The sequence below is a fragment of the Carassius gibelio genome, chromosome A21 (assembly GCF_023724105.1).
Source record: "Carassius gibelio isolate Cgi1373 ecotype wild population from Czech Republic chromosome A21, carGib1.2-hapl.c, whole genome shotgun sequence".
NCBI lineage: Eukaryota > Metazoa > Chordata > Actinopteri > Cypriniformes > Cyprinidae > Carassius > Carassius gibelio.
In genome coordinates, this window is record NC_068391.1 from 19,034,046 (window position 1) to 19,055,989 (window position 21,944).

General features: G+C 35.4%; 1 protein-coding gene and 1 long non-coding RNA gene across 5 annotated transcripts in view; one reads left to right on the forward strand and one right to left on the reverse strand.

The window, feature by feature from the left end:
- LOC127942120 (rho GTPase-activating protein 26) overlaps positions 1 to 17,406 on the reverse strand; it is a 78,995-nt gene extending 61,589 nt beyond the window's left edge. The window contains exon 1 of one of the 3 annotated variants that reach the window (XM_052537700.1): positions 16,889 to 17,406. In XM_052537700.1, the coding sequence (XP_052393660.1) occupies positions 16,889 to 17,042 (154 nt within the window). In that variant the 5' untranslated portion in view covers positions 17,043 to 17,406. The remainder of the gene's footprint in view (positions 1 to 16,888) is intronic. The other 2 variants (XM_052537701.1, XM_052537702.1) reach the window with 2 other exon arrangements.
- Positions 732 to 13,704, forward strand: LOC127942122 (uncharacterized). 2 transcript variants are annotated; one of them, XR_008149264.1, is made up of 3 exons: positions 732 to 1,353; positions 13,338 to 13,481; positions 13,599 to 13,704. It is a non-coding gene; the product is annotated as an uncharacterized LOC127942122 (long non-coding RNA). The 2 variants fall into 2 exon arrangements; XR_008149263.1 differs by lacking the exon at positions 732 to 1,353 and adding an exon at positions 4,023 to 4,296.
- Positions 17,407 to 21,944: the final 4,538 nt, after the last annotated feature.

Genomic DNA, 21,944 nt, shown 5'->3' on the forward strand with positions numbered 1-21,944 from the left:
AAATCCCCTTTATTTACCAAAAATAAAATGTATTTAAATTTCATAAATTAAAAGACCAATTAAATTTGGGTGAAACTTGTTTACTGTTTTTCATAATAATATAACTTGTAGAAAAACTTTAAACACAATTGTAAATAAGTATAAAGAATGGCATTGGTTTTATTTTTAGTGCTAAAAAGTTTTTTTTTTATTAGAATATTTTTGTGTTTTGCTTTGGTACCGAAAATGGTACCGAGAACCATGGATTTTCACTGGTATCGGTACTGAATACTGAAATTTTGGTTCCGTAACAACACTATCTCAGACTAAATCTAAAATATCTTAAACTGTGTTCCGAAGATAAACGGAGGTCTTATGGGTTTGGAACGACATGAGGGTAAGTTATTAATGACATAATTTTGATTTTGGGTGAACTAACCCTTTAAGGAAATCGGGTCATTTTGACTTCATGTTGTGTTTAACATTTCACTGTGTGTTTACAATGTAATACAAGTAATTGTTTGGCTTGTAACTTTTCTTTCATTTGAAAGCAGTGTTTGTGCTAATGATCAGTCGGGCCCATTCTACGGCCGTATAATTGATACAACTGCAAATTAGCCTCTAAAGAGATAATGATATAAAATCCAGATTCAATCAAATCTGGTTCAATATGCACTTTGCTGCTTCAAGCATTGTTTGCATTCCCCAAGCAGAAATGAATCACTCTAATAATTCATGACCTTGCAGTGCCAAAATGCTAAACGTGCCACGTGTGATGTCTGCAGGAGAAAGGGAGGGCAAAAACAAACAGCACGCGTCCCGAGATGAGTGACTGCTTGCGGAGGCCTTGGGATCTCTGCTTCTGCTCGCTAGGAATAGGATTCTAGGTCAGCAAGGAAATCCCATTATTACGGCAAGCCGTGATGGATAACTTTAACCCTACATGCATGTGCTTTTGCGCTTGCGTGTGTCTGTGTGCTTTTGTGTTATTCGAACACTTGCAGAAAATGTTTGATGGTGTTTGCTAGCACATGTATGCTCGAATAAGTTGCTATTTACTCGGTCAGAACGTGAAAACAACTGCCACCTTTGGTGCTGAATGGGACTGATTGCTAGTCAGTAAGCAGGCGGCGGATGATCACTGTTATCTGGACGAGGCAGAAGGGCTGGGGGAGGGTGCCTGTACCTAACAGACACCCCAAAGGAAAAACCTCAACGACTTGGAGGGTTGCATGAAACCAAAACAAGGGGAATGCAATGAAAGGCTATGAGTGAAGACCTGAAATTCAGTCCCGAGGAAGCTACTTTGAACTTTTGCTGAGCTTCTTGTAGTACAACTACAGTAAAGTATTATCAAAAATAGTAAATAAAATGGTAAAGTATTCAATTCCTTTTCCCAGCTTTCTTTTACTTGCTAGAAATTCTTGGAATTAATCTTAAATTTTCATAAAGACTTCAAAACTTCACTATTCTGAGCTAGTAAGAAATACCTAAGTAACGACACAAAGCAGCAGTTTTTCACATCACTCACATTTTCATTATAAAATTTTAATCTACAGTAGTTTTAATTAAATATGTATCTACATGGAGGACTTAATCTGAAAACCACCCAAAAAAAAAAAAAAATGTGATAAACGGCTGGAATCTGTATTTATTCTTTGTTTTTCTTTCCCAAATATTCTGGCAGATTTCAATGTCAGGGTCATGTTTATTTTCACTGTGTGCATGTTCCTGTCTCCTGTGTTTCCTTTCACTTTAGCTCCTGTCTCTGTAGTTTCTAATTCCTCCCTGTTTGGGTAACACTGGTATGAAAGTTTGATTATAAAAGCATATTCGTGGCTATATGATAGTTTGACTATATGAGAGGTTGAATTAATCCTTTTTTCTTTTCTTTATTTACTTTTTTTTTGGGGGGGGGGGGCACATTGACAGGACAATACAGCATAGCTCTTTCAGCATTAACCTGAACAGACTTGATTTGTTTCATGTGTTACAGAACAGAAGACTGTCTCTCAGGATGTGACATCAATTTTGATTTTAATTCTGACCTTTTTTATTCCAGAACTGTGTGATATTATGGAGCACCGCACATGGCATGCAGGAAAATTTTTTTAAACATGCACACGATTACTATTTTGTTCCCTCTATGTACTATTTTGTTTACTCAATTTATAAATCGAGAGAATTAATTAGTATATTGTGCGGACAATTTAGCAAATAGAGGAAACTATTTAGTAAATCAATGGAATTAAATAATAATTGTGTGCACATTTTAGTACATGAGGGAATGAATTAGTAAATTGTGCACACTATTTATTTATTTGTTCTTGCATGTCATGTCATGGGGCACTGTAAATGTAAATTATGTTCTGTTTCTTACAATTCTAACTTTTGTCATGCAATTTCGAGTTATAAAGTCAGAATTGTGAGATAAACTGGCAATTGCACGGAAAAAAGTCAGAATGAAAAAACAAATCTGAATTGTGAGCATAAAAACGTAAGAATCGCAAGTTTATTTTCACACAATTTTGAGAAAAAAAGGTAAAATTGCTAGAAGTAAACTTGCAATTGCAATATTTTTAAAAAGTCTGAATTGTGAAGTAAAAATATGCAATTACCTTTTTTTTGTTCAGTGGTAGAAACAAGCTTCCATACTTTTTAGATTGAATAGCGGAGTCATTTGTTTTGTACTGGCACCACAACCATGACTAAATAAAGCATTAAAAACTAAAGCTACAAGTAAGCTTACGAATCACAACATTATAATGTAGGGGAGAGCAGGGGCGAAAGTACCATTTTTCAGAAAAACATCATTTTAAAAGATAACGTTGTAGACAGATATATTTCCGCTGTGGCCAGTAACTCATAAGTGTGGTCTAAAAATACCAGGTGGTATTTTGTAGAAATGTAGAAAGACTTCAGTATAATTTCACTATGAACATAAGTTGCACATTGTTACTTTCGACCCCATCGGTTGGGACGAAAGTAACACACAGATGGGTCAAAAGTAACACAACAATATAAGCTAGATTGTTTTCTGTTACTCTTATTTTTATTAAGTAAACCTGACTATGGCCTTGTTAATATTTAACTGCAAACATAATTAGACCTTTATTTTTGCAAAAAAATATTAAATTACATTTTTATATTTTTATTTTAAATTTAAGTTTCATCAAATGTCTCAAACCCGACTGTACAAACTTGATTTTTTTCAGTGTATTTTTATAAAACATTTTTTTCATTAGAATTAACAATATAATAATTAAATTATATTAGCATAATATAAATTCCAAACATAATGTAACAGTAGGCCTATTCATGTTTCCATCCAGTTGTCTTTATGCATAAATTGAAAATGTGCATTAAAACAAACACTGCAAATTCATAGGTGGAGGTGTAAAGGCTAAGATATGACTAAAACCTAAACATAACTAAGGTAAATGTGAGGTAGGAGCTGCCCAGATGTTCTTCTATGTCCAGAAATGCCCTCTCATAAACATCCGGATAAAACAATACCTCTGTTTGTCTTTCAGACCCTCACTCAGACATATTCTTTTGGTATAATATGACATTAACATTTTAATAAATGATGCAAGACACAGGAAATTCCGCCAGAAACTCCTGACATTTAAACCTGATTTACTTTTATACTAAAAAACTTGGATAATGCAAACTTTAGGATGTGTTAAAGCACTAAATAACCTGTAGATTGATCATTACTGTGACACATGAAACAAGAAAAACAACACAACTAATTTAAAAAAAATTACCTCTTCAATAATTTACTTTTTCAATTAACAGTTTTACGGACCTAACTGCGGGAAATTATGACAAAATCACGTGATATTTCTCAGCTCTGTGAAGGGTTGCGTGTTGAACATGATGTCATAGCTTGGCATGCAAATGTAGTAATAGGCTCGGAGAAAATCGCTTTGTTACTTTCGACCCCGCTCTCCCCTACAGTATGAAAAACAGATATTAATTTGGAGTTAGAATATAATTAAAGTTAATTATTTATTATCATTATTATTATATTTGGTTTAAAATATTAACTTAAAGTGAGTGTCCAACATCCTGTTACAACACTTCATTAAGGAAAAAAAAAAAGCTGGTTGTTGCGGCATGCTACAGTATTTTGGAAGAGTTGAGCTACTGTCATGCTGCTGAACAAATAGCTACTGCAACACCACTGAAACTTCTGCGCGTCGTTTCTTCCCCTTTCAGAGACCACTGAGAACACAGAAATAACCAGAACTTCCCCATTTATAATTATATAGATGTGAACAGCAGTCTCTGACTTCGCGCTTAAGTTCAGAGGTAAGTGGGCTGTTTCGTTTCACTGTTGTGCAGTTGTTGGCGCTCTAGGGTTCTGGGCGAAGGAATAATAGGCCGGAAGACAAATTCACATGCTTCAGTTCACTGGCTCTTTCCTGAGCCTGCCATTGTCACATGAAGAAAATAACGGGGTGCTCACTTTCAAAACTCCCTTTTCTAAAAGCAGTGAACGTTTTAACTTCTAAAATGCTCAGTTCTAAGCCAATTTAGAAAAGAGATACAGCACTGCTTTGGATAACCTGAAAATTCATGACACGATGAATGAAGACAAGCTTTAGTAGGTCAGCTGAGGTCTTCATGGCTCACTGGAGTCTCATGTTGCTTTGGGCAAAGATTGGGCCATAACTAGAAGTTTGATATATGGCAAATCATTGAACCGTTTTAAGATTATTCCATTTACCGGCATTTAATGCTTATTTAAAGTCTTATCAACACTAATGATTAAAAAACATTGTTTAATTAAAAAAATATCGATTCTTACTGTACAATATAATGTTTACAGTTTTTTTGTGCATAAAATAGTCTTTTTTTTCCAACTTCCATAACAAATTCTGTGGCCCTTAGTCTGTTTTTGGCTTCTGTGTGTAATGTTTATATACTGAAAAAGTAACATTGATATTACCTGGTCTTATTCACATAAAATTTTTTTTTACATTTAACAAAGAATCAGCCTAAATCCATTAATTACCATAATCATAATAATAATAATTGTACGTGTAAAACCAGGTAGAAATATCTCTTTATGGTAACAACTGCCAGTTACCACTTTTTACAGTTTTTCTTCTGTGCCATTAGTGTACGAAATATTGTGTCACTAAATAATTACTGGTTTCAAACAGGTTTCTCTTATTTTCCGAACCCATGCAACTGGCAATATTGCTGTTTGTTTGAAACTTTGTGCAATGCAACAAAAATTCACAATGAAATTTTATAAGGCGAAAATCATATGATCCCATGAAGTTTATAAGGCAATAACACATGGGAGACTGACATTTGTTTGACCGCCGTGTTTAAAGGAAAATTTATATATCAGCACATTCTTCAAATTCTTCTTTTTATACAGTGATTTGGCTTTTGGTTTATTTTTACTGGGAATTAACTGAGATGAAGCATTTGAGAATGCATCTCATAAACAGTTTGATAAGGTTAGGCGTCATATGAGGAGCTCGGTCCATACTGAGCTCAGAAATGGTCTTAGATTTCAGCCTTCCAGGCTGCTGAGGTTTTGGATCACGCGCAGGTGCTAATAACCAAATCACTCTGTGCTGATCTACAAATAGCTCCCAGATTTTAGTCATGGCTCACTGTTTCTTTCAAAAGCAAAGCACAAAGCTTGAATTTTGAAAATCTCTGCATCCAACAGTTTTCCTTGAACCCCTGGAGGGACTAAAGGGGGTTGTGTGGAGATTAAAAACTGTCAGCAGGGGTTATTTTTGGAGCTGTACGAGAGGGAAATGGCCCAGGAGCTTGCCTTGCGCTCTCCCTCTTATTGCCAGTGTGTTGTGGTTTGTTTGAGTTGGCATATGGAGAGCCAGCAGCAGCAGCCCGGGGCCTCCATCACAGCCCAGAGCCATTATCACAACATGCTCACACTGCCCTGGGCTTGCCTGCCTCCTCCAGAGACCACCAAGATAATGCAGACCTCATCATATAACATCCAAAAATTCAGAAAGGCATTAGCTGTCTTTCTAAAATAATAAACAAAAATGCCCCATTAAAAAAAAGAAACTAATTAAACTAATCTGGCATAGTCTAAAGTACAATTTAGCATGCTTTCAAAATGAGTACTTGTCATGGAAACAATATATCTTAAAAATATATATCAGTGTGAACTGAATGTGTTGTCCTTGTATACTTATTGCTTTCTATTTACAATTAAATGGAAATTAAATGGAAATGTATTAGAGTTTAAATTTAGATTAAATGCAACTTTAGCTGAACTTTTGAATGCTTTTTTCCCTTTAAGTAGGACTTAAGTACATTGTTACATGTGATTTCATAATTACATTTATTGTGTTTGAAATTTTTTAAAGTGAACACTTTAAAGGTCCCGTTCTTCATGATCCCTTGTTTTAAACTTTAGTTAGTGTGTAATGTTGTTGTTAGAGTATAACTAATATCTGTAAAATTCTAAAGCTCAAAGTTCAATGTCAAGCAAGATATTTTATTTAACAGAATTCGCCTACAACGAACGACCCGTTTGGACTACATCCCTCTAGTTCCTGCAGTAATGACGTCACTAAAACAGTTTTTTGACTAACCTCCGCCCAGATGAATACACAAAAAGGGGGAAGTGGCCTTGTTGCGCTCCGACGGAGAAGAGGAAGAGTTGCGTTTGTGTTTGTCGCCATGTCGTCGAAACACAGTTTTTTTTCATCTCTGAGTCCAATCATCTTTGTTTGGGCTTCCCAGGGACGCTGTACTTGGAGATTAATGGTTACAATTTATGTTTAACTTGGTTCCCGAAAATTATAATCCATATGTAAAACTATGTTCGTGTTCAAAATGTAGAAACATTTATATAATAAGCGAGTACACCATAAATCCATTTTCCAAACCGTGTTTTTAGCTTGTCCTGAATCAATAGGGTGCACCTATAATAATTGTTTATATTCTGACTATTTTAGATTGCTTCGGGGGCACCGCGGCGGAGTAACCCAGTACCTTTGTGATTCTTCATAGACATAAACAGAGAGAAGTAGTTCCGGCTACGATGTTCTTCCGCAAGATGCAAGCAGTTCTGTTTATTAACCGCTAGAGCGTCAAAAGTTACCTAACGCAGCTTTAACCGTAAAAAAAAAACACACACATTTTAATTTACATTAAAAAAACTGTATTTCATTAACTTGCATAATGTTAATATACCAACCTACTGAAGTACTAAAATCAGTTTTGTGCCTTTGTAATACACTGACAACTACCAAAAACCACAAGATGGTAGGGAGAACGCCACATGATGAATCAAAGCTTATCACAATAGCTTTACCACAAGCTGAGCTAAATATTCATAAATAGATGTATGGCCTATGTTGTATCCCTATCCTGATCCCGTACAAGCATTCTTTTAGTCTGTACAGTTATGACAGTAGCATTGTGGCTCAATGGGATCAGGTATCTGATCTAACGCTGACCCTTGTGACCGCTTGCTGACACAGCGCTTTAGTTAAAACCAAAGGCACGGCCAGTAAAAGTCTGCAAGAGAAGATAAGAGCCAATGACAGACCCTCTGCAGCCCAGTCAATGATTGTACTTAATTATTCAACCATTTCCCTCACAGAATGACCTGCAGTGTGAATTCCTTCCTCAGTCCAGCAAATGATTACATCGCTCACTATAAAATAGGGTTCATTTATATCTGAGACAAGACAATGCTAAAGCGAGACTACAAAGGTTTCAAAGTGTTAAAGGTCTAATAAAAAAAACAAATAGTGTCCTCAACACATTTGTTTTAAGTGTAAATGATGACTTAAGTCTTCAAGTTTCACATAGGACACAAAAGCACCATGAATGTATTATTATACATAGTATTTTCAGTATGAGGGCTTCATTTTTGGTTTGGTTTGGTTTGTTTGGTCACTAACAGCTCCTTCATAATCTCATAATCACATGTCTTGTTAGTCTTCAGAAAACTTGAAATGTTGACTATTTGGTCTTATGGACTAATTTTATGGTGCCTTATTTTCTTTTACCCTTTAGAAAAATAAGTAAACTTAAAATAAGTACACAAGCATAATTGTATGCACTTATGGAAATAATATACTTTGCATGTAATGAATGTAATGTTTTTTGACTCTTGATTTCATGTTATTTACAAATCAATTAAAATATGTATAATAGATTAAATATATATGAAACCCAATTAGTTACACCTACTGGTGCTTTCTGATCCTTAAATAGGACTTAAGTACATTTTTAGTACATATAATTTCATAATTATATTGTCTTTGAAATATCTTTCAAGTGTCCTGTTGAATGTACTGACAACTATTTCATTTCTATCGAAAAGTGATTGTTGTACATTTAAATAGATTTGTAATTACACATTTAATTTATTTCTGCCTTCATTACTGCAATTTAGACTATGGCTAACTGTTTATGTGGCTAATGCTATAAACATTAATATTGCTACAGTACAGTATATTGTAATTATTAATTTTAACAAGTACAAAGACTGCAAAAATAAAGCAGCCAGTAGTTGATCATTGAAACTCTTAAGGGAGGAAATGAAAACTTTCAGGCACCTATAAAAAGTTAAGGAGAATAAACTCCTTGAGAATATTCAACTCAAGACTTCTGGTTTATAAAAGCTAATTAATGATGACGATTTTCGGCAACGCACTGCTTTCCCTAATTAATCATGTTGAAATCTTTCTAAAACAATTCTTCCTAAGATCCGTGGTTTGTATAGTGCAGCTTTAGCGGTCCAGCTAACAATCTTGGACTACTTTTATGTTTAAAGTAATCAAAGTTCAAATGTAAACTAAAGCAGCAACATCAAGCATTCATTCGACAGGTTAATGAGAAGAACGTGATTAACTATCGCACATTGGCAGGCAATTTCAAGTCCCTTCCTCATCTCTAAGGAGTATTTTGACTTCAACGAGCCAGACCCTGTGAACACTGGCCCATTGTCGCTGCGCTCCTCTTGGGGACTCACTGCTTCTACACACAGCGAGTCAGGACATGAGAGAGCAGCCCCGGCCCACAATGCTCAGCATTCAGGAAGAGACAGAGATAGTAAAATAATCGAAGGGGACTTTACCCAAAGCCCACACATTTTTTGGCAATGGAAAAGAGAAATTTGGGACAGGGATTTTATAGTAGATTTTGGGACTGATGGGTAAGAAGAAGAATACATATTATCCCAGACAAAAATCCCAGTCACAACACAACGTAATGTTTATCTCTAAATGCATTAAATAAAATCGAAGTTTTCAGAAATTCCAAAGTGTTTTCTGGGATTGTCCGATGGAACAAAACCCAGTGTTTTTAGAAATACTGTCTCATGCCTGTACGCCCACTTCCCATTTGTTCCTGTGCGGCCAACAAGCCAAAGAGAGGTCTTTACTGTATAACAGACAGCAGTGGAGCGCTAAGACAATGTTTGGCACAATGCTGGGGGAAAGTCATTATTAACAACATCTGCCTGACTCTCCTACATGTCAAAAAACACCTGCGTTTTGCTTTCCTCTCCAGATGAGACGGCAAAAACTGAAAAAAATGCTGTAAGTGACATCTGCAGCAAGTCTCGGCAACATGCGAATTAAGCCCAAATGTGACGGGTTGCAATCAGAGCTGCGAGCAAAACCTAGAAGTGCTTTGGTCAATTAAATTTTTGTGCTATGCCTTACTGCAGGTCTACACATAAGCAAACACTTAACCGTTCGGACACTTGTTATGTTACACAGAGCCTGTGGTATAATGATACCATACTATTAGGGATGCACGATATTGGATTTTGGCCGATATTCGATATGCCGATATTTTCAAAATAATTTTGGCCGATGCCGATACCGATATATATACAAATATATACTGATATATTTAAATTTTAATTTTACTGAAGAGAAATCCATGTATCTCTTCTGTACTGATTCTACCATAAATTTATTATTTTACAAATGTAGACAGACATTCACATCTGAAAAACAGGTCAATTATTTCACTTGGAGAATATCGGTTTGGCTCATCGGCAGAAATATTCATATCGGCCGATACCGATAATGGTCATTTTAAGCTTTTATCGGCCGATACCGATATTGTGCCGATATTATCGTGCATCCCTACATACTATTAGTTAGCGTGGTTCCTAATCGTCATACAAGTAAGAGATCATTGAATGGAATTATAATATATGCAGCTTGAGGCCAAAACCTGGGTTTGAATTTCCATTGTGTTGCATTGATCACTGATGGAAGCTTATTTTCAACCCTCTTTTGCACAATTTTTTAATTTTATTTTTTTAATGTAAACTTGCTCAGTGGATCACCTGGTACATCACTGCAATTGCGATGTCGAGTCCTGTGAAACAGCAGACACGATAAAAGTGTTTCAAGATTTGTGAAAGCAAATTAAAATTGCATGGTTGCTTCAGAACAATTCTAGTCTTGGCTAATTTTCCTAAAGGATAAAGACTGTAAATGTAACTTTAAGAGTATTTGACCTTCAGGACAAATGGCTAAAGGTAAGCTTAGCTAACAGATTCAATTCAAGTTTATTTGTATAGCGCTTTTCACGATACAAATTGTTGCAAACCAGCTTTACAGAAAATTACGTTTCTACAATATATTTAGCATTAGTTGTTAAGTTGATGTACATATGGCAGAAATGTACAGTAAAACTCAGTTAATGATGTAATCAGACAGACTATGAACACTATTAACAGCAATGATTATATGTTGCAATCAAACTTGTAGCAAAATTTGGTAGTTTATGTTTTTTCAGGGTTGGCAGATATAGACCGTAAGTCACAAAAAATATTCGACTGCAAGGACATGAGGTGTATTACTGTCTCAAAGATTGAGTCATATACATATGTTTGTTTGTCTGTGAAAGCCAAGTCAAACCAGTCAAAAAGTTCACCTTACTCTCTCTTAAATCTGCAAACGTGACATCAAGATCGTCAACATAACAGTTCTCACTGGGTAAAGCGGATCAGATGTCTAACGAAATGTTAAACATGTTGAATTATGTTAATTCCAGCATGACGCTTCAGTTTTAACGGTCAAAAAATGAGATGTAAGATGTGAGTAAGTAGCTACATTTTATTACTGACTGTGTTACGATTGAAATTTTAAGCATGCTCAGACATGTCATATCCAGGGATGCGAACATCTAAACTGGAGCCGTTTTCAGCATATTCTGCATAAGAATGAATACATCATGTCATGTTAATTTAACGAACTTCATTGCACTTTTCTGATAGCATTGCATTATATTGCATAGTAATCAAATGCATTTGATTTGAAATTCAAACTTTTATTACAGCCACAGTTTAAATGTTTATATTTCAACATCAAATTCTAGCAAAAACATAATTATCCTGTATTATATATATATATATATATATATATATATATATATATATATATATATATATATATATATATATATATATATATATATAAAATTAAGATTTACAAACTTAAAATTAAAAGTTGATTCTTAAATCAGTTTGATTAATTAATTGATCATTAACTAAAATGTATTTTCAAAAAGTCATTTCGGCTAATGCCAAGCTTTTAGTATTACAATAAGCAGTACTAGAATTTAAGAGATTTCTTTTTTTACTTACAGGAATCTCTCGTATTAAGGCTTCATACGTTTCTTTTGGCTCGTTTATTCCGTTAAACTGGCTGAACTGCAGGAATAATTTCCTGTCCCGGTACCAACAGCAGTGAGGATACAGTCATGAAACAATCCAAGAAAACATCTCCTGTGTCCTCTCTCTGCCCTCCAACGCGTTAACGTTTATGGTGCAGCAGGAGAATGTTAAAAGAAGATCAATTTAATGTGTCAGAACTTAAACTGTGGCACACGCACACAAAATTGCACACAAGCTGAGCTAGTTTCCAACCACACATGGCTCCTCAACCCCCGACTGCTGTGGCTCGCTAATTAAAAAGCCCTGTTAAATGAAACAAGCAGAAGCCTCCGAGTCAACACAGGTCATGTCAGGTCAAGTCCACAGACCAAGCCTAAATAAAACTGGAGCTCCTGCATTCATTTACCTTCGCAGGGGTCACAGGATTAGTGCATCCTAAACTAAAAAATCTGTCAGCATTCACTCACTCTCATTTTACTGTAAACCTGTATGGCTTCCGTTCTTTCATAAAAAAGAAGATATTTTGAAGAATGTCCAAGCTGCTCTTAGTTAGGGTTATAATAAAAAGCATAAGAAGAGTTATAACAAGTGTTAGAGCTACAAAACTCATTAAGTTTAGAAAGATGTAAAATATTATGGTCATGCGGAATAAGGCATTAATATGTGCTTTACTAATAAACAACCAATGCGCTAGTTATATGCATGCAATATGCATAATAATAATCGTGTGTGTGTGTGTGTGCAAACTATTCCTTTAGGCAGACAAATAAAAGGAAATGTATTCATGTGACACCCACTTGAGGCTGACAGACATGACGAGATTGGTAGCTCAATTTATAGCGTGGAAAGATTGTGACAGATGCTATTAATTCCTGAAGGATGTTTTGGTCAGAGAAGCCACTGAACTAAACAGGAAGTCTTAACCAGTGAGAATGTCTGTGCGAGAGCAATGCCTCAAAAGTGTGGAATGGTCCCTCTTCATGAAACACAGCCCATTAGCTAAAGGCCTCATACTTCACATCATACAACAAAAACAGTTTATCCCAGAGCAGACGGCCTCAAACCACAAACAAGACAATAAATTCCCTCCTCTCCACAAATGTGAGCCTTTGACACTTCAAAGAAACTGTGACCATCAGTTTCTTACTTTCTTTTGCGACACAACACAAAAATAAGTGTAAGCTGAATTCTGTGTCCAGGCCTAAACTTTCAGGATTGCTCCTGGTTCAACAGTGAAGCTCTATTAATCACATATTGAATGCTGAAATGAGTCCAGTTCGTTATGCTACAATGTTAAATACAACTAAATCATTTTTTGGACCCACTTTCTATTAAGTCGCCTTAACTACTATGTACTTACATTTTAATTAATAATTTAGTACAATGTACTTATTGTGTACATACATGTTTTTACATTGTACTTATATAAAAAAAAAAAACATGTATAAGTACATCTGTACTTAATTTCTGTAATTTCATTTATAATTACACTGTTGACCCTTACTTTACACCTTAACCCACCCTTAAACTTACCCATACCTCCAACCCTCTCCCTAACCTTACCCCTATCCCACCTCAATAGCAGCAAAAGTGTTTTACAATACAATATGAACACAATAAGTACATTGTACTTATTTTTTATGTAAGTACATAGTAGTTAAGGCCACCTAATATAAAGTGGGACAAATTTTTTCAACAGAACCTAACTCGCATTGAGCTCAGGACAAGAATGAAGCAAGTGAAGCACGCTTCCTTTTTCCTGCCTGGAAAAGGGATGTGGAAAACTGTGGGGCTGTACACCTTTTTCCGGATGTACGCAGACTACTGCATGATTGTCTAAAAGGTGATGATAATGATTCCCTCCTTTTCCCCCTTAAATTTTAAACTGTTTTATCATTATTATTATAAATGTGCATAACAATTAAAGTAATCTTTTTTCTTCTTCTTCTTTTTTTCTCAGGATGCATGAAACAATTTTTCTAATTCTGGCTCATATAGGACAAGCCACTAATTATTTTATCAGTATGCTGTGCCCAAGAACAAATGAATGGCCAATATTAAAATCGTACGCTACTTTTTTTTTCTAAATGAGTTGAAAATAAAACTAAAATCAGTAGTTTAAATGCTACAAATGAATTTAGGCAACAAAACATAGTGTAAAGTCTGAAAAATGTATATCAATTTGACATTTAACAGTGGTACTAAATCTTTAGGGGTTTTAAAGATTAACTTCATGTGAGTTTAAAATGTGAAAATATAAATGTAGCTTTTAAGTTAGCACATACAACACATTTCTCTGTGTGTATGTTTCCATGTGTGTGTGTACTGTAAGTGTGTGCATTTGTAATAGTAACAAGTAGTGATAGAGAGCCTTGTTTGACTGTAATCCTGTGTGTAAGAGCACACTTAATGCAGTTATAATCTCATCGTATATCTGAGATTGTGTAATGATAATCCTGCTTCAGTCATGCTCACCGCGACAGACTGAAGTCTTAAAGAGAAGCCACATCAGCTCTCGTAGGTTTCCTCCAGACACAGAGGGCTGAGATTATAGAGCGGAGGCTGCCCTGATTTCCCTTCCAACACACTCCTCATGGAGCACAAACCAAACCAAAACACACACACTGTTTCTTTTTTGTCCGCTCATGCGTGAATCTGTGGATGTGCCCTGATCTCTGTAGGGAAGCGCTACTGAATCTCCAATCACAGCTGTGTAGTGTGAAAACAGCCTAGTCCTTTGGGAACTTTATACCCTGGAAAACTCTGCAGTGTGTGAAACATAGACTCAGTCTATGTCTACAGTATACCCAAAATATGTGTGTAGTGTATGTATATATATTTATATATATATATACACACACACACACACATGCAAATATATATATATATATATATATATATATATATATATATATATATATATATATATATATATATATATTACAGATTACATGATGAAAATTATAGTCAATAATATAATCTAGATCTAATCTACAAATTTTTTAAAAATTTAATTTAATTTAATTTAATTTAATTTAATTTAATTAAAAATAAAATAAAATAAAATAAAATAAAATAAAATAAAATAAAATAAAATTGACTATTATCCAACATCACAGAACATGCAGTTGTGTTGTAAAATATTTGAAATATTAACTTTAAATCTCAGGGGGACTTCATGTAAATATTTTAGGTTTGACTGACAAACCAGTTTTGGGAATTCCTGCATAACTGCATAATAGTTACCTCTTCAGAGCAGTGTGACTTCTGCTCACCAGCATCTGTTAGGTTCATATGTGTTCTGACCTGTTCTCTTAACGTTTGCGTGTTCTGAAACATTGTGTGAACATTGTTGAAACGTTCATAAGAATTCAAATCGATCTGAGAAGTCCTTCAAACCTCCGTAACTCGTGCTCTGACCTTCCAACAATCCATTTTCATCATGAACCATAATGTCATGTTAGTCACTCCAGCAAACATAAAACTGATTTTCAGAGATGGCCACATTTTCATGCTCAAAAGTGTGTGACAGTGATGCACACCTGTAAAACGTACTGCAGCTGTGCGCTCATCGATCAAGCACACCTACAGAGGTTCAGAGGTCACCAGCCCGCTCGGCACAGATAGAGAAAATAAGGAAATCACAAATGAGTCATTGATGGAATGAAGAAGAACAAACTCATACACACGTTTACTTAAGAAAAAAAAGAGGAAGGGTAGACTGATAGGGAATTCAGACATTGTGATATACCAAGCACAGTGTACCAAAGTTAAAAAGAGTGTGAACTGCTTGCCCTTTGGATGCAGCAACAAAAAATCTACTCCAATTCAACATTTAACAAGCCATAGTCATTCAGTAGAAATGTGACTGCAGTGACAGTGCTACACATTAACTTTGATGTTAAATCGCATAGACTTGCACTGCACCTGAGCCATATCTAGAGACCAGAATATTCTGATTTTGTGCAATCCTAATAGAGACAACATACTCACAGTAAATGCAAACTTGACAAGTAACAATTACTGACACCCTAAACCATATGTGAAAAAACAAGATGCTTTGCCCTATGAAACAGTGCTTCCTTGTGCCATTATTTGGGTGTTGCCAAAACACGAGTCACTTCGAACATTTGCGTATTTTCTCCGAAGAACCTGCTCAAGTCACCATCTGTCTTTTAATGTAAATTAGGATATAAAAATACATCTGTGTGAAACACAAAGGCTGTAATCAGTGTTTGCGGGGTTATTATTAAATGTGATCTCATGACTCCGACTGTTGGGAGAAGCTGTATGTTATGTTATGTTAATAACAAGTTAATGTGGTTGGTATTTATGAAGCAGGTCACTCTCACTCATGATGACAGGTCACACATCACACAAGTTATCTGTCAAAAAATCAGCAGTGGATAAACAAGACTGGAGTGGTTTTTTCTCATGTAAAAGCCAAAACAGTGAAGTGTTTTGATAAATCTCGGGGGATTTGTACAACCAGCTCTAGAGATGCAGGTTTGTGCTTTTTTTGTATTATTACAAACTTACTTGAAAGCTAACACATCTCTCTCTTCCCAACCTTAATCATGACTAGCCCAGACAAACATTGTTAAATCTGATGATTCCAGTATTAGAAACCACGTCAAAGATGAGGCTGTTTCCTGCTATACAACTTTACATCACAAACCCGGCTGTAAGTTGTAGTTAGCTCTCGTTCTGCTGGGTCGGGTCAGTGTGTGTGTTTTGAAAGGTAATGGGCAGTGGAGCGGGATGTGTGTGTGTGTGTGTGTGGGTCACTGCGGGAGATCAGTGTGACAGTGTGATGCACTTGTGAAGTGTTGGTAGTTAATGTGAAGAAGTATGCCTGGGTAAACCTGAAGGGAAACTACTTTGTACATCCACTTAAATAACCTTGCTGCTTTATAGCAATTGCAAAATAGCTCTGGATAAAGATACTTGAGAACTTTTAGTTTGCTATTTTGTAATACAATTATATTAACACATTTTTAAGTGTGATTTAAGAATCCAAATACTTTTGGGAGCTAACGTTACTAGATGTGAACTATTCCAGTTAATAACAGAACACCCATCTTAAGCCCTCTACTCTGTCTTGTGTTAAGTAACACTCACTGACTCTGTAAGGACTATGTATTAATCAGAAGCTTTCTTTATTAATCTGTAACAGTTGGTTTATTACACAAGACAAGGAAACAAAGTACACGCCCCCGGACATTCGTAAGCAAAGCAAACATATCTTACTTTTCAAGGCTTGAATTAAAGCTTTCCCGTCCTTAATCAGCTCCTTGATGAACTTATTGGTCTTGTCTAATTCCAGTTCGTGGGACTTGAGCCTCTCTCGGAACTGAGGGCTGTCCACACAGCAGTCGCTGAACTCTAACGCAGGCAATCCCATGCTAACCAGCTCCACAGCCCACGACAACAGTGCAATGCAGTGCCGATGCAACTTGAATGCTGCTTTAGTTAATTATAAAAGGCACAGAAGTAGAAACTACATAGTTGTAGTAGGAAACGGATGCTGTCTACCAAAAACAAATAATAATAAAATCACAAATGCATCTTTTCTACAACGCCACTGAACAACAAAAAAAATATTAATTTAAAAAATAAAAAGTTAATATTTTGCAGCGATCTGTCAATCAAGGAAATAATTCGGTACAATGGTGATAAAACAAAACGCGGTAATTGCGGACTCCGGCTTGGGCGTTTTTAAACGCGTCTGTACCAACCTACCATGAAGCGGATAATCCTGTGATTGACATGTCGTTCAGCCAATGGCGTTGCGGGATTCCGATGCGGGCGTGAGCGCGATGCGCACCCTTTGTGTGCGACAGGATAAGAAGGTGATTGGATAGTTGGCCAAGAGCAAGGATGTCACAACAATGCGGGGATTTCATGCTCGTTCAGTTCATATGTGATGCACCTTGTGTAAACATGAAAGTGAAGACATTTGTCAGTTAGCCTATGTTTTTTTTCATGTCGTGCTTCATCGCTGTTCTGGAATATTTTGAGTTCCTATTGTTTTCTAAAGTTAATATGAACTGTAATTTAGGCAAGTATGTAAAAAAAAGAAGATTTTTAGAATCTACTATTAGCTTAACTTTCTTATGCTTGTAGCAATTATTTTCACGAAAAAATAAAATAAAATACCCACTATGAAATATGTATTATGTGAAGTACAACATATAATCAAATCCATAAGAATAATTAATAATAATAATAAAAAAAGAAATATGAGGAGATCTTTCATGCACCGTGATTGATACCTGTTTTGCTGTGCTATCTGTAAATATTCTAGATATCCAAAATTTGTGTTTGCACTATTGGTATGTTTATGAAAAACTTAAATATTTGTACATGCATATTTCACAATAAAGAAAGTTTACATTTATACTAACGTATAAACTGTGTATTGATCCTGAATAAAGAGAAACATAATGCAATTGTTATCCTAAAGAGCGATTTCTAATTCCAGTTTCTATTTATCTATCTGCAAGAAGTTAACAAGGGCTATGGGTGCCACTAAAATGTAACCCAAACCAACAAAAACGCACCATTTGAAATATATGAGCAAAAAATGCCCGTAGTATTTAAAAGTATAGCACTCTTCACAGACAATTTTGGTATTACAAAAAGGTAAAAAAAAAAAAAGGTTCTTTCCTAACCATGCCACTTATCTTTGTAGTTATTGATCACCAGGTCAGTTAAAAGATACTAGAACAGTGACGTGGTCCGGAATAAACTTGGACTTTTTTTTTTTTTTTTCAAACCATCCAGAATTCCTTTCTCCCATTTTGCTCCAGGGTTTGTTCCACTTTTGCTGCAAATATATATATTTCAGTCAGTCTTGTTCAAACATGTCAGTATCTCTTCAAGCCATTTTAAGCAACACTGATAATGAACCAAATATATTTCTTCAGCTGAATCAAGAACACATGCCATATAGCCATTGTTGTTGAGGAAGTTCCCTTTGCTGTTGCCATAGTTGCAGAGAAACTGAAAGATACAATTATTAATGATTAAATACTGAAATCTCACAAAAGAGGGGCGGTACATCAAAGATATGTTGCACTGAAAAATTTCAGCATGGATTTTTTTTTTTTTTTCATGTTAACTGGACGATAGATGTGCTGTGGGTCCTTTTTGTAATTACCATTCCCCCAAAATGCCTAACTCAGTGAAGAGCAATGTTTACACACAGATGCATGAATATACTAGTTATCTTGTGTTGCACAGTTCCTACTCTCAAATGCCCCTGGATGATAGATTGTCAAGCTGCACAGTATTGTATCACTTATCAGGCATCACATGAACACTTGCCCCATAGGCATGAGAACCTCAGTGTCATAAGATCTGCCTCACTCGTATCGTTTTCACTCCAGCTTGTTCACACCATTATCTGCATCTCTGACATGGACTATACTGCCACCACGTGTCCAAAAAAGGATGTGAATTAAAGGAATGAATGTTTTAACTAATTACAGTAACATTGTTACTTTTAAGAGAGCAATTGAAAACATTCTGATAACATTTCTTCCAAATTAATTATATGTATATATATATATATATATATATATATATATATATATATATATATATATATATATATATACACAGTACAGTACAGACCAAAAAATTGGAAACATTACTAATTTTTATGTTTTTGAAAGAAGTTTCTTCTGCTCATCAAGCCTGCATTCATTTGATCAAAGATACAGAAAAAACAGTAATATTGTGAAATATTATTACAACTTAAAATAATAGTTTTCTATTTGAATATACTTTAAAAAAAATAATTTATTCCCGTGATGCAAAGCTGAATTTTCAGCATCATTACTCCAGCCTTCAGTGTCACATGTAACATCCAGTCTATCACATGATCATTTAGAAATAATTCTAATATTCTGATTTATTATAAGTGTTGGAAACAGTTCTGCTGTGTAATAAATTTGATGAATAAAAGGTTAAAAATAATTGCATTAATTCAAAATAAAAATAAAAATTCTAATAATATATATTCTAATAATATATTTTCTTTACTGTCACTTTTTATCAATTTAACACATCCTTGCTGAATAAAAAAAAGAAAGAAAAAAAAATACTGACCCCAAATTACTGACCAGTAGTGTATATTGTTATTACAAAATATTTATATTTTCAAAACATAGCTACTTTTTTTTTTCTTTTTATTCATCAAAGAATCCTAAAAAAGTATTTAAATATAAAGTATAATACATTTTAAAACAATTATCTGTCACGATCATTAGATGGAGTGCCCATGAGCTTCAGTAGAGGGCACTCCACTCAGGACCATTCCACCCATCAACCACCAGATGTCACTTGGACACTAGCACCTCTCATACTGTTGCGCCACACCCAAACTACATTACCCTTAAGTCACTGCATCACAATCACCCTGTCACACCTGCACCTCATTCATCAGCCAATTTCCTTGCCACACCTGCACCTCATTTACACACACACATATAAGCAGCACACTCACTCTCACTCACTGCGAAGTCTTGTTTAGCCAGTCTGACATTTCCGACCGTTTTCCTTGTGTTTTCTTTCTGTACCTGACCTTTGGATTGTTTATACCGACTCTGATTCTCTGCTGCCTGCCCCCGACATCTGCTTGTTCCTGTTATCGATTCTGATTATCCCTACATACCTGACGCAGTTACTGATCATTGCCTGTCTGACCATTCTCATCATTAAAGTTCTGCACATGGATCCGAACGTCTCTGTCTCATCATTACAATATCACAATATTAATTTTTTTTTCTATATTTTTGATCAAATAAATGCAGGCTTGATCTTTCAAAAACATTAAAAATAGTAATGTTTCCAAACTTTTGGTCTGTACTGTATATCTACACACAAACACACATGCTGTGGACTGTTCCACAGGTGCATGAGCAATAATAGATAATGGTTCAAAGAACATGCATGAAAAACATAATTTAAACCCTTTCCAATAAACGCATGTAAAGTTTGTTTGGATTATACAAAATTAAATTAAAATGGTGTGGGAACCATTGTCATATAAAACAACATATTTATACTATTATAATGTCAAAAGTTCAGTAAAACTGGGTGAATAAACAAATGTGTTACAAATAGAGATGACACACAGACCTCAAAATAGAATGTCCTGAACTCATAACACAGTTCACTGTCTGGGCACGAGTAACTCACATATCTTCTAACAGGAACTGACGTGAGGTCAGCTGATGACCATGTTGTTACACATGCAAGTTTTCCAAGAATATCTTAAGCCCACATCACACACATGCAGGTGCATCTAAAAAATAGAAAATCATGGTAGAGTTCTTTATTTTTTGTAATCTAATTCAAAAAAGCTAACTTTCTTATATTCTAGAATCATTGCATACAAACTGAATTATTTCAAGAGTTTTGTTGTTGTTGTTGTTGTTTGTTTTAATTCTGATGGTTATGACTTACACCTTAGGAAAAAAAGATTTACAAAACAGAAAAGTTCAAGATCTCCAAATCAGGTTTTAATTATGCACTACTCAATACTTGGTTGTGACTTATCGATCAGCCTGTGGCACTGCTGATGTGTTACTGAAGCCCAGGTTGCTTTGATAGCGGCCTTCAAGGGTTAGTTCACCCAAAAATCAAAACGACTCAGTCTTTTGTTCATTATCTGGCTCGGCTCGGTGTTCATCTCTCTCTTCACAGCAGTTCAGTCAGTGTACTGTTTGAGAAAATGAATTACTCTGGGATATTGGTTTGTTTGAACTCAGAGGAAGTGTCAGCCACATTAAAAAAGTTAACAGCTTAAAGGGGGGGGGGGGGGGGAGTGAAATGCTATTTCATGCATACTGAGTTTTTTACACTGTTAAAGAGTTGGATTCCCATGCTAAACATGGACAAAGTTTCAAAAATTAAGTTGTACGTTTGAAGGAGTATTTTTGTTCAAAAAATGCTCCTTCCGGTTTGTCACAAGTTTTGGTAAGTTTTTTTCGAGTATGGCTCTGTGTGACGTTAGATGGAGCGGAATTTCCTTATATGGGTCCTAAGGGCACGTCTGCCGGAAGAGCGCGCGCTCCCTTATAGCAGAGCACTGAGAGCACAGACATTCACTGATCAGAGCGAGAGACCCAAATGTCACAAAAGGAGTGTGTTTTTGGTTGCCAGGGCAAGACAACTCTGCACAGATTACCCAAAAAACCAGTGGATGGAGTTTATTTTTACAGAGCATCAACAGAGTTGTGCAAGTGTTTTTGTTTGTTCCCTGCATTTCGAAGATGCTTGTTTTACAAACAAGGCC